Here is an 11,412-nt window from a genome sequence, read left to right as displayed (position 1 = left end):
TTCAGATGCATCTGGAAGGCCTGGTGGAGCGCAGTGCCCGGACCAGCACCTGTGCTCCTACAGCCATCAGCTCCCTCCCGTGCTACAGAGCCAAGTTCGCTAGCGGAGACCGAGCTGCTCGGCTGCAGCAGGGCCAGTGCAGGCCCCGGGCAGGGCCCCAAGGTGCTGCACAAGTGATGCCTGCCCATCCTGTCCTGGGGCAGTGGGGGTGCACAGGGAGCCTCCCGCTGACCCTGGAGGCGTGCTGCTCTGTGGCCTGCAATGCTACACACGCAGCACTCTTTCTAGTCCAAAATGCAAACCCAGGAGGCCTCGGGGCCACCCAGCACCTGTCCTCCCTGGCATGTATGTGCTTGCTTGCTGCCTGCAGTCCTCTCTGCTGTCTAGGCAGGGGACTGACCCTGCACCCATTAGGAGAAAAAGAAGAGAGGAGCCTGGTGGCACACGCCTACAATTCCAACTCTTATTTTTTTAAAAAATAATTTTATTGAGAAACAAATAGCAATGAGACAGTTGCAAAACTGATTAGTAGGATAGTTTCTTTTTTTTTTTTTTTGGAACTGGGGATTGAACTCGGGCCCTTGCGCTTGCCAGGGAAGCGCTTATTCTACTGAGCCATCTCCCCAGCCCAGTAGGATAGTTTCAATAATAAATACATTGCATATTGTTGTCTTAGTGGTTATTCATTGTACAAGATGCAGACATGATATCCTGTCCACAAACACTATTAGAACAAATCTTTCTATTCATTGAATTAAGAGAATGTAGCTGTATATCTATCGTAACTATTTTGAATATACAAAATGGTCCTTCATTTGTATCCCCTTTTTATGCTTAGTTTTGTCAGAGAAGGGAATTCTATTGTCATTTAAATATTCTAAGTGCGTGAATTCAGCAAAATATTCCAATATAGTCCAGTAGTCCATAATAGTAGTGGGTTTTCCATAAGACTGGCAATGTCAGTTGTTGACTTGAGCCTTTTACCGCTCAGCATATTAATATGGCTTTACTTTTTATGCTTCATTTTTATACTTTTCTGCTGGATGGTTAAGACCAAGATAAAGCAAGACCTATATAACAAGAAATGTATCTTTTGTATCTGATAAGCTCAGTGACATCCCCTCAGTATTTATCCTGAAGCTCTGTACTGCAGTTTGTAGATCCTTTAGGAAGCTGAGGCAGGAGGATCTGCATTTTCAGGCCAGTATAGTTATGTGAGCAAGACCCTGTCTCATAAGGGGAGGGGCGTGGAGAATGTAATTCAGGATGAGAGAGAGAGGAGGAGGAGGGAGGAAAGAAAGAAGGGGAGAGAGGGAGAAGGAGAGAGGGAGGGTGAGGGGAGAGAGAGAAGGACAAGGACAGAAGGGGGGAGGGAAGGAGGGAGAAGGACGGGGAGGGAGAGGGAGGGAAAGAGGGAGAGGGAGAAGGGGAGAGAGAGAGGGAGACAGGGGGTGGGGAGAAAGAGCGAGATTGAGACTTGGGTCAGTTTTAAGTGCTGCCACTCCCCCAACTCCTGGCCCCTCTGTGCAACCAGAGCGGTTCTCATTGTTTCCTTTGTTCCCAGGTCTCATGGTCCTCACTCCAGTGACCCACACAGTGGCACTTAGCATTCTAATCAGGGGTTTCACTATGTTCCCTTCTCACTGTGCTAGAGTTAACTGCGCTATTCAGCAGTTTTTGAGATCATTTACAAAAGAGCAGTTGGAGATGTTTCCCAGGTTTTCCAGGCTCTCCACTCACTGCAAGCAAGCTGTACACCATCAGGTACTTCATGCCCTGGACAAGCGCAGCACACACAGTGCCTAGCACCAGCGGCAGCAGAACCTTCTTGGGCACTGGGTGAACTGCTGAGGCCGAGCTGCTGTCTGCTTCCGGCGCACTGCAAAGTCTGCCATGAGCCTGAGTTCATATTTCAGCTGAGCTAATGAAACACTTCACACACAGCCAGAGTCCTAAGGCGTCGTGCCTGGAGGCAGTTAACTGGGCCACGGTGGAGGACAGGGCTGGGGGCTGATAAAGCTGTTCCTGCACCAGGGTCAGCTTAGGGTGAGGAGGGGGAAGTAGGGCCATGGGATGGAGCCTGCTCAGCCACCTGCAGCCCTGCTGCACCAGACACTCTGCTAGCAGGAAGGCCATCACCAGGGGTGGGTCCCTGACCTTGGCCCTCCAGAGCAGCAATCCTAAATAAGTCACCTTCCAGCCAGGCAAGCAGTGCACCCCCACCAGCCCAGGACAGAGGAAGGCTGAGGCAGGAGGATTACCAACATGAATCTCACCTGGGCAATTTAGTGAGATAATCCCAAAATAAAAACCCAAAGGGGCTGACAATACAGCTCAGTGCTACAGAGCCCCTGGGAATTCCCAGCATTGAACACAAACTGAAACAAACCTACAAGCAAACCAATCAACCAGCAAACAAAAAAGCAGTCACCTCTCATTGAAACTTCCCAAATTTCTGGTTTTGTGTTTCTGGCAATTACATACTAATACAAACTGCAAGTGGGTTGGTACTCACTTCTGTGGGGGGCTACGATGCCCATAACCCTCTTCCCCAAAGGCCATCAGTGAAGACATAATTAAGCCGCTAAGTGCAGCACAGCGCGGAGGTGCAGGCCGAGTGCTTCTCAGCACCTCCTCATACACGCTGGGTGGCTGGCGATAGTTTACACAACGTAGGGACAGAGAGCTGGCTATGGAAGACTGGATGGAGTCTGTGGGGCCTCTGGTGACAACAAGAAGCCTCTCTTCTCTTAGCAAAGCCGCCCAACCATTTTCCAGGGCTGCCTTACGGGAGCACCCCTTAGCTGCTTCAGAGCTGCCCCAAGCCTGCTGAGGAGGCCGGGGAGCGCACCCCACTGGGTGCCGGCGCCGGTCATCCCAGCTCTGCTCAGGGGCCCACCTTTCCCACCAGTGCCTCACCTTGGTCCTGCTTCTAAATGAGGTCACATTCTGAGCTCCTGGGGGCCCATACCTCAATGCAGCAGACGGCCCAAACCCCCTCAGTTAGAGTAGAAGCTTCTGGCTTTCATGGTTTCATGGTCTCTCTTTGACCTCTCACTGACTGCAAAAGGCAAGGCTCAAAAGGTCTGGGTGAACCAAGAAGCAAACGCGTAAGCGCTAAGAGCCACCGACCTCTGATGCCTTTGTGGCCCCTACTGAGCACCCTCACAGGCTTTCTTCTCTTTGCCTAAGTGACGGTGACACCCCCACAGCCCAAGCAGCCCAGTGTGCTGAAGCTGCAGGATGCCAGCCCTGGTGGCGTCTGGGCCCCGGGCTGGCCTGGCTGTGTGAGCAAGGGTGCAGGGCCCGGCGAGAGCAGCTTCCGCACCTGCCTTCCCGACGCGGCTCCTGACGAGGCGCCTGAGCAACGACCGCTTTGGCCAACTGTCAATGTGTCCGACTTACTATCACTTAGAAGTCCATCTTGTCAAATCTTTTAGAGTCACAGCAACTCGGACCGGAAGAACTGGCAGGGCCCTGGGCCAGCGCCACGCCCTCTGAGCCGCACACTGGCACATCTCTGTTCCTCCACATCTGCCATTTTGCTCCATCGTTTAGTAATGAACTTCCTTCTCTTTCTGACTGTGGTTCTCCATCTCTGGCACGGCCTCCCTGCCCTGGTCCTTGTCTCCCTCCTTCAGCCTTCCCGGGTCTGGCATGCAGGGGGTGCATGTAGGCCATCCCCTGCCCAGAGGTGCCCTGCCCTGGCGTGCCAAGCTCCTCTGGAGGACACCCATTTCTGCAGTGTGCAAAGGCTGGGGGGCGGGGGGCAGCGGAAGCCAGGCCTGTGCTCTGCATGGCTTTTCCTCCGTTTCTTGGCACCAGCTGCACAAAGCTAAAGCAGCAGGGAGCTTAAGAAGAGAAAAATGCTCTTACGATGCCATTCGGGAAGTCAGAATGCAAACTGGTCAACTAGAAGCAGCTGGGCCAAACCTGGCTGTTTAACACAATCTGTTGTAAACTACAGAAAGAGGTGTGTGTGTTTTGAATAAATAGGCAAATTTGGTGAGCTTAACAGCATGCTGGCTTTCACCAAATTGGCTTGGCATGTTGACCCATCTGGAACTTTCCCTTCAAGAATACTGTTGGGCAGACGCGTCTCACCCAGGTGAGAGGTTCCTTTCTTACTCCCAAATCTCCAGTCCAGCAGGGACCATGACAGACCTCACAGCTTGTAATGGCAGAGGTTCTGCAAACTCAGGTAGCCACAGAGTTGCTTGCCAAGGAGGCAGGAGCTCCGGAGGCAGGAGGCCCCTTCCTCAGGAGCACCTTTCCCAGGTGGCGCACCCCCCCCCCCCGCAGACCCCCAAGAGAAAAGGCCTCCCAGGATGCACGGCCAACAGCAGGGAGCACTCAGGACAGGGACTACAGCTCTGCAGGAAGTTCAGGGCCAAACAGCCCTGCCCCCAAGACCGCTCCCCTTCCGCCACACCAGAATCACAAGCTTTGACTCTGTCTTCCCATGAGGGGCTTGCAGGGCTGGCTGTCATGACATACATGCCTTCCTGAAGCTGTCCCTCTAGGGGTGTCCTCGGTGTCTCCCTTCACCCCAAAGAGCAGCTAGCTGGCCAGTCTATATTGGCTGCTTTTCTTAAAATGCAGTGGTGTAAAGGTAACTGTGGGGGAGAAGTATGATGGCAGGACTAAGTTACAGAGCAAGAAGAGATCATCTACACTTAAGGCGACACTCTACACCAGGGAGTGTGTACAGATGTGTGTCTGCATGTGTCTCTCATTAACTGTACGAAGTGATGCAGTCTTATTTTTCACAGCTAAAGTCTGACTTGAACCCAGATGGCAAGGGCCCAAAAGTGAGCCCTGCGGGGCGAAAGGGTGACGTTTTCATCATGAGCATTTTCCTTTGAGATGCAGCTGGAATCAGTGAGCCACAGGATGGGGTCCTAGTCCGTCCTCTCCAAGAGCAGGGACAAGAGCTGATGACCCCAAAGAGTGAGCGTGTGGAATCGTCCCAGTGTAAGGTGACACAGGAGCTGCTGAAGCATCGAGGAAAAATCAGGCCCCAAGCCTACGTGGTGGCCCACGCCTGCAACCCCAGCACTTCGGGAGGCTGAGGCAGGAGGCCTGGAGGCTCCAGCCCACTCTAGGAAGCACAATGAAACTCTATTTCAAAATAAAAGAAAAAAAAAAAAAAACACTGGGGATTTTTTTCCGGGCAAAGGCTGAGAAAAGCACTGGAAGAAAAAAGTCATACTCTGGAAAAAACATGAAGCTGGGTGCTTGTGAGTGTTCTGGTAACTTCTGATACGTTAATCTCCAGACAGTCAGATGTTCAAAAATATTACATTAAAACAGACTCAAAAGGAAAGGGCCTTTTAAGAGCTTTAAAGACAGGGGCAAATGAGCGTAGATAAGCCGCCTGTCGCTTGCGTTGTGTGTGTGTGTGTGTGCGTGTGCGCGCGCGTGCGTGCACTGATGGGGACTGCACCCACCTCCCAGCTGCACACAGCGCTGCCAGTGCCTCTGAGACCCTCGCCCATGGGCAAAAGTCGGCTGATACTGTGTCCCTTCCACGTGTCAGCACGAGGGCAGGCCTGGTGCCACATCACCAGCCTGTGTCATGAAGCGCAGCGAGGACGAGCAGAGAGGAATGCGGTGAACGACAGAGAAAGCTGTCTGTGTTATACCGACCACTGAAGGCCATGTTTAGAAAAATCTTGCTTTCCATTTTTCCTCCACGCCTTTTAGAAACAATTCCTCCAGCCAAAATATTGCATCCTTTGATGGAGCTGCTGTAAGGAGACTGGACATGAGATACTTCATGGCTATATGCTCAAACATCATGGCTTTTAAGTGTTTAATGTGGAAGAAACTCCCATTCCTTCGGCATGGTGCCAGCCGTCGCCATGCGGAGGCCCAAGGACAGGACTTGCTCCTGTTCCTTGGGGACTGTGGTGTTCACCGGACGGGGCCTCAGAAGCCGAGATCCAGCCAGTTCTATTACTGGGTACTTGGACAATTCCCTTGTCCTGTCTGAGTCATTTCCTTTTCTGAGAAATTATAGGTTCTGGCTAGCGTACCTCCAAGTGCCCCTCCAGCAGAGTCCTAAGCTTTCTTCTAAGATGAAAGTTTACCTTGAAATACTTCTAGCTACAGAAGGCTTTTGTGATCGAGAATTATAATAATTAAAGAAGTAAAGCTTTACTTGGGAGATGTGTAATCTTTTTCCCAGATCCTAAATTATCCTTTTAAATGAGCTTGCTGTAGAATAATTTTTTAGTGGTACAAATTGTTGCCCACAAATCACTAGCAAGGACAGTCCTTGCGCCTGACACGGTCGAGCGCTCCCCTCTACTCAGCCTATCTACACAAGGGAAGCCATCTACATGGCGAGAGGACACAGAGGAGGCGACTTCCAGCCAAGGGCTGCTGGTTGTCTGGGCCTGTGAGAGCCAAGTCCAGAACCTGGCCTTGGACTTGACTCAGCTTTCGACTCCAAAAGCTGAGATCTTCTCTGGAATAGAAATTTCTCTGGTTTTTGTCCTAAAATACTCTTTTAAACTGTTTCAGAGCTGTTCAGTGTTTTGTCAATCACTTTAGGGAACCATGGAAAAACCTGCACACCACAGGAAGACAGACGCCCATAAGAGGTTTGCCTGGGGTCACCGGTCTGACTTCAGCCGACGCAGGCAGTCAGAAATCCCCTCCACCCAGTATGGAAGCAGCGGGCGAGCTTCTGACACCTCTGTTCACAGGGCTGCAGGGGTGCAGAGACCATGCTGGAGGTGATGGGCGGCTGAGAGCAAGCGTACCAGCCTTCTGCTCCCCTGCCATCCCTGCTGCAATCTACTCAGTTGCTGGATCAATGGGCAAACATGAAGCCATGGCTTTTTGCAGTAAAGTCCATTAAGGGCTTAAACCATGTGCAGGAGTCAAATGGAAGGACTCTGATGCTATCAAGCTGAGTGGTTCCTCTCAGACTAGGAAGGGTGACAGGTACTGTGCCTGTTCCCAGTAGCCTAACACTTTACACCACCCTCAGCCCCTGGGCTGGTCAGTGGTGAGAGTCACTGAACAACCCGGGCATTTCTGCAAAACACTGATGCTGCTTATATAAACGGGAGTGTTACACAGCACTTAACAGCATAGGTTTAGCTACAACAAACAAGGGAAGCGAGTAGCCATAACTCAGTTGGTTACAGTGGTGCATACCCGTAACCCCAGGATGACGGCAGGCTGAGATAGGAGGACCACATCTGAGCCTAGCCTGGGCAATTTAGCAAGACTCAAAAAAAAAAAAAAAAAAAAATGCTGGGGATATAGCTCAGTGCAAGGGTACAATCTCAAGACCTTGGGTACAATCTCTAGAATTGCAAAAACAAAATAAAACAAGATGAAATCCCCATAATTCTTTTTATCTTCAGCTCAACTCCACACAAAACCCCCATAATTCTTACCTTCATCTCATTTCTCTCTTTAAAACTCAAAAGGGCCTAGTATACCATCTATCTTGTAATTGCTGCTTTTCCTGCTGTTGTCAACACACATTATAAACCATCTTATAGGGGCCAGGGAGATAGCTCAGTGGAATAAGTGCTTGTCTGGCAAGTGCAAGGTCCTGAGTTTGATCACTGGTACCACACACAAAAAATAAATAAATAAATAAAAAGTAAACCATCTTATACACTATATATGCATTCTTTCATGTTTTTGAGCATGATCTCACGGGTGAGACTTGCCCAGGGCCCAGTGAGGGGAGAGTGTGCAACGTCTACCCAAGGGTGTGCACCCTGTCCCTGACAGATGCTGGTGATGGCTGGCTGTCACCCACAGCTCTTCACAGCTGTATTCTTGGCGGAGAGACAGCGCTCGGAATCCAGCAGGGGCTGGGCAAGTGAGAAGTAAGTCGGCTGCTCAGCATAATGTAATAGGAACTTTATGGGGAAAGTGACATAACACCAAGTGCATTTGGGGTAGGGATGGGTGGGTGCAAAGCTGACTTTGGATTTGGAGAAAATGGGTTGGAAATTCCTTAGTGAGATGAGAGAGAGATTCAAATTAAAGGCAAAGCCTGCCTTTCTTGCTCGCACAAGGAGTCCTGAGGAATACTAGAAGCAGACCCCCCAACCCCTACACAACAACCTCCTTGAGCAGACATTCACATTTGGAGGAGAGCAGGTGCTGGGAGCTGTCAGCGAATCTGGCACAGCAACACAGTATGGAGTAAAAGAGTACTCCCTGCAGAATGGCAATGTGAGGGCCAGCAAGATGGCTCAGTGGACTAAGTGCCTGCTTAGACCAGTGCAGGGACCAGGTTCGATCCCCAGCGTTATATGCCACATTGACCCTGTCCCTGGGTGCCCTGAGTGGGCTACTGAGATCCGGTGTGGTGGCACACACCTGTAATCCCAGCGCTGGGGAGGCTGACAACAGGAGGCTCATTATGAGTCTGAGCTGAGTAGTGAGACCTGGTACCAAATACATCTTAAAAATGGCAATTTGCCCCTTTAGAGAGAGAGAGTGAGATAGAGAGACAGAGAGAGAGAAAGACAGAGACAGAGGCAGAAAGAGAGACAGACATCGGGCCCTGTGGTCCCCTTACCGTCAGCGACAAGGCCATGCACACGAACGTGAACCTCTTGATGTGAGCTGCGGTGACTGTGTTGCTTGTGTTCACCAGTTTGTTGCTGGGGTTATTCTAGGGAAAGAGAACGGCAATGACACTGGGCTCCAGGGTATCCCTGGCTGACCCCTGGGATCTCAAAGAGCATCTTGTTTTCTGTGAGGTGCCTGCAGCGTGGATGCCAAGGGACAGCTTGGAAGACAGCCATCATGCTGGGTCTCCCAGACGGCTGTCAATGCTCGCGTAGCTGTGCCCGGACCCAATTCCAGGCTGAGTCAGGCCTCTCCCTTGGCGCCAGCTGCCCACCTCATCTGCTCAGCTCGGAAGCCGGTAGGCACTGTCCTCGGTCACCTGGGTCATCTTGCTAATGGCCCAGTCCTGCTCAGTGACTCTCAGTGCTCCTTTCTTCCCCACCAAATGGACCTAAACTGCCTGGGCATTGAAGGCCTTGCTCAATGGCCCAGACTCATGTTCCCTTTGTCATTTCTCCACATGGCCCTACAAATGGCTCCTTGATTTCCCCCGAGACAGGGGTGCTTTTGTTCCTCCTCCTGCTGTTGGGGCTCCTAATTCCCCAGACACAAGTCTCCTCAAGGCCTATCACCTTTACAGCCTCCCTGTGCCCTCTGACTTCTGGCTCTCTTGGGGCCTCACCTCCGCACGACCCTTGGGGACAGCACGCATGGGCACTCCCTGGCTCCCCTGTGGGGCTGTGCCTTCTGAGTCCGAGCACTGTGTCTACCCATGTCACGGGCTCCGAAGCCCTTGCTGCCCCCGTCTTTCTGGAGCCCAGGGTGCTCCCAAAGAGCTCCTGTGACAATGGACTGGAAGCTAGCTCTCTGGCTGGTTGGGATGGGCCTTCTGTAGGCCACTAATCTGAGGCCTGCTGCGGTTCTTCAGGTCTTACTGCCACACAGCCTTACCCCAGCCCGCGCCTGGCCCCACAGCCAGGAAAATCTCCAGGGAAGGAGAACCCCTGCCTTATTACAGATCCAATTAGTCTGGAGGCAACAAACAAAAACAAGCTCACCACCTGGTTTCACGCCCAGGCTAATGGGACATACACACATGCAGCTGCCAGGGTTCTGCTGGGAAGGATCCTGATGGCCCTCAGTGGGGAGGCTGGAGGCTCTGGACTCTCCCCCGCCCCTTCCCCTCAGGACACTGCAGCGCCACCTCAATGTCACTTCTGAATCCTACTATCTGATGTACAGCTGCCTTCCTACCAGGCTGCTGCCCCCGAGAGCACACATCCCAGCATGCTGCGCGGCTGTCCCCATCCATGCGTCCAACGTGCATCAGTCCACGGGGGTGCCTGGTGGTTTGAGAAGGGGCCACGCTGAGAGTCAGGCAACCTTGCCGAGCCCGCAGTGTCCCTGCGCTGATGTGCTAGAGCCCCAGCGGGGATGCTGCCAGTTTGAAATACGTGTCAGTGTCTCTAGACTAGCGCAGGTGTTGTACCTCATTTGGCTGATAGTTCAGAAACACAGATGAGTGCGTGCAGGGCAGACTGCACTGCCCAGTGGGAAGCTCCCAGCTCCACTGTAGCCTGCACCACCATGAGGTGTGAGATACCCACAAAGAGGACAAGGAGGGCTGCGGAGGCTGAGGTCCCCAAGGGCCTGCACAGACCTCCCCTAGGGCTTATCCATGGGGACCTGTAGGCACAAAGCATGAGGTTTTAAAGGACTCTGAGTAACCCAAGTTTCTGGCCAGAGGTACGCTTGTTAAAGGCATTTTTCATAACTTCTAACCTCTGTAATTAGAAATAAAACAATGCTTTTCTCAGATGCTCCTGTTGAAGCCATACAGTGTGGTGCTGCTAAGTTTTATTATTTCAAGGTGGCCTAAACCAGCTCCAGATGGGGCTTTCCCAGCCAGGCTTTACCCCATCAGCACCTGCTCCTGTCAGCAAGTCGCATCGTACGATCTTATTCTCCAGAGCTAGAACTAAGATCTAAAAGGGCTCCATCCATTTTGTGTTTCTAGGATTACCTCCCTCTGTATGTTCCTCAAAACAGTCACTTCTATCTGCAGATTGCATTAAACCCACTGTACAGATTGCCTGAGCTGTCTGTCTGTCTCTCTGCTTGCCCCTCCCCACTGGTGACTCAGGGCCAGTGGGCTGCAGCCACAAGCATTTTCTTGGAGAAACTCTGCACCCAGGTGCCAACTCAGGGGTCTACACTCACCTCCTGACTCAGGGGCTTGGAGAGGAGCCCTTGGCCCAGAGGGCAAGGCTGGGATGCAGCCCTCCCAATGCTCACATGCAGGTTACTGGGGGCAGATCAGAAGCAGGCAGCTGCATGTAGGAAAGGGGGCGAATGCAGCCTATGGCCTTGCCCGTGTTGCGTCCCAGAGCTCTGTGTCCTTGGGAGGATGAGGAGAAGGTGGCGGATGGGGGAAGTTCCAAGCCCAGGCTGTGTAGTGTGCCACCAACCTCCTGGGGACCCCTGACCTGCTGAAGGCTTTTCCTCCTCTTCCTTCACAGGGCTCTTTGTACGATAGGAAAAAATGGTATCCTCAAGGGCTCTGAACCTATGCCATGGAGACTGAAGGCAAACAAAACACACTAAGACACAAACGGCGGTGGGCTGTTTGTAGCGTTTCCACTGAACACACCATGTACTGCTCTTGGGCAGGTGGTGTCACACGTATTTTAGGGTAAAAGCCTACAGTTTCCAGTAACGGAGCTGTAGTGAAGCAGACATTTGGTGACCGGCCAAGAGCCCCATCTCACCACAGGCAGCAGATCACAACAGTTGCGTGCCTCCCTCCCTGGGACCAGGAGCAGGGCGGACAGTGCCTCCCTCCCTGGGACCAGGAGCAGG

The 11,412-nt window shown here is 52.2% G+C and overlaps 1 protein-coding gene across 1 annotated transcript in view; it reads right to left on the bottom strand.

Moving 5' to 3' along the window:
• Ankh (ANKH inorganic pyrophosphate transport regulator) overlaps positions 1 to 11,412 on the bottom strand; it is a 141,456-nt gene that overhangs the window by 17,238 nt on the left and 112,806 nt on the right. Inside the window, exon 8 of the mRNA XM_004644746.2 lies at positions 8,561 to 8,656. Coding sequence (XP_004644803.1) covers positions 8,561 to 8,656 — 96 coding nt within the window. The remainder of the gene's footprint in view (positions 1 to 8,560; positions 8,657 to 11,412) is intronic.

The sequence above is a fragment of the Octodon degus genome, unplaced genomic scaffold (genome assembly GCF_000260255.1).
Source record: "Octodon degus isolate 3935 unplaced genomic scaffold, OctDeg1.0 scaffold00207, whole genome shotgun sequence".
Lineage (NCBI taxonomy): Eukaryota > Metazoa > Chordata > Mammalia > Rodentia > Octodontidae > Octodon > Octodon degus.
Note: the sequence above shows the minus strand (reverse complement) of the source record. Positions and strands in the feature narration are given on the sequence as shown.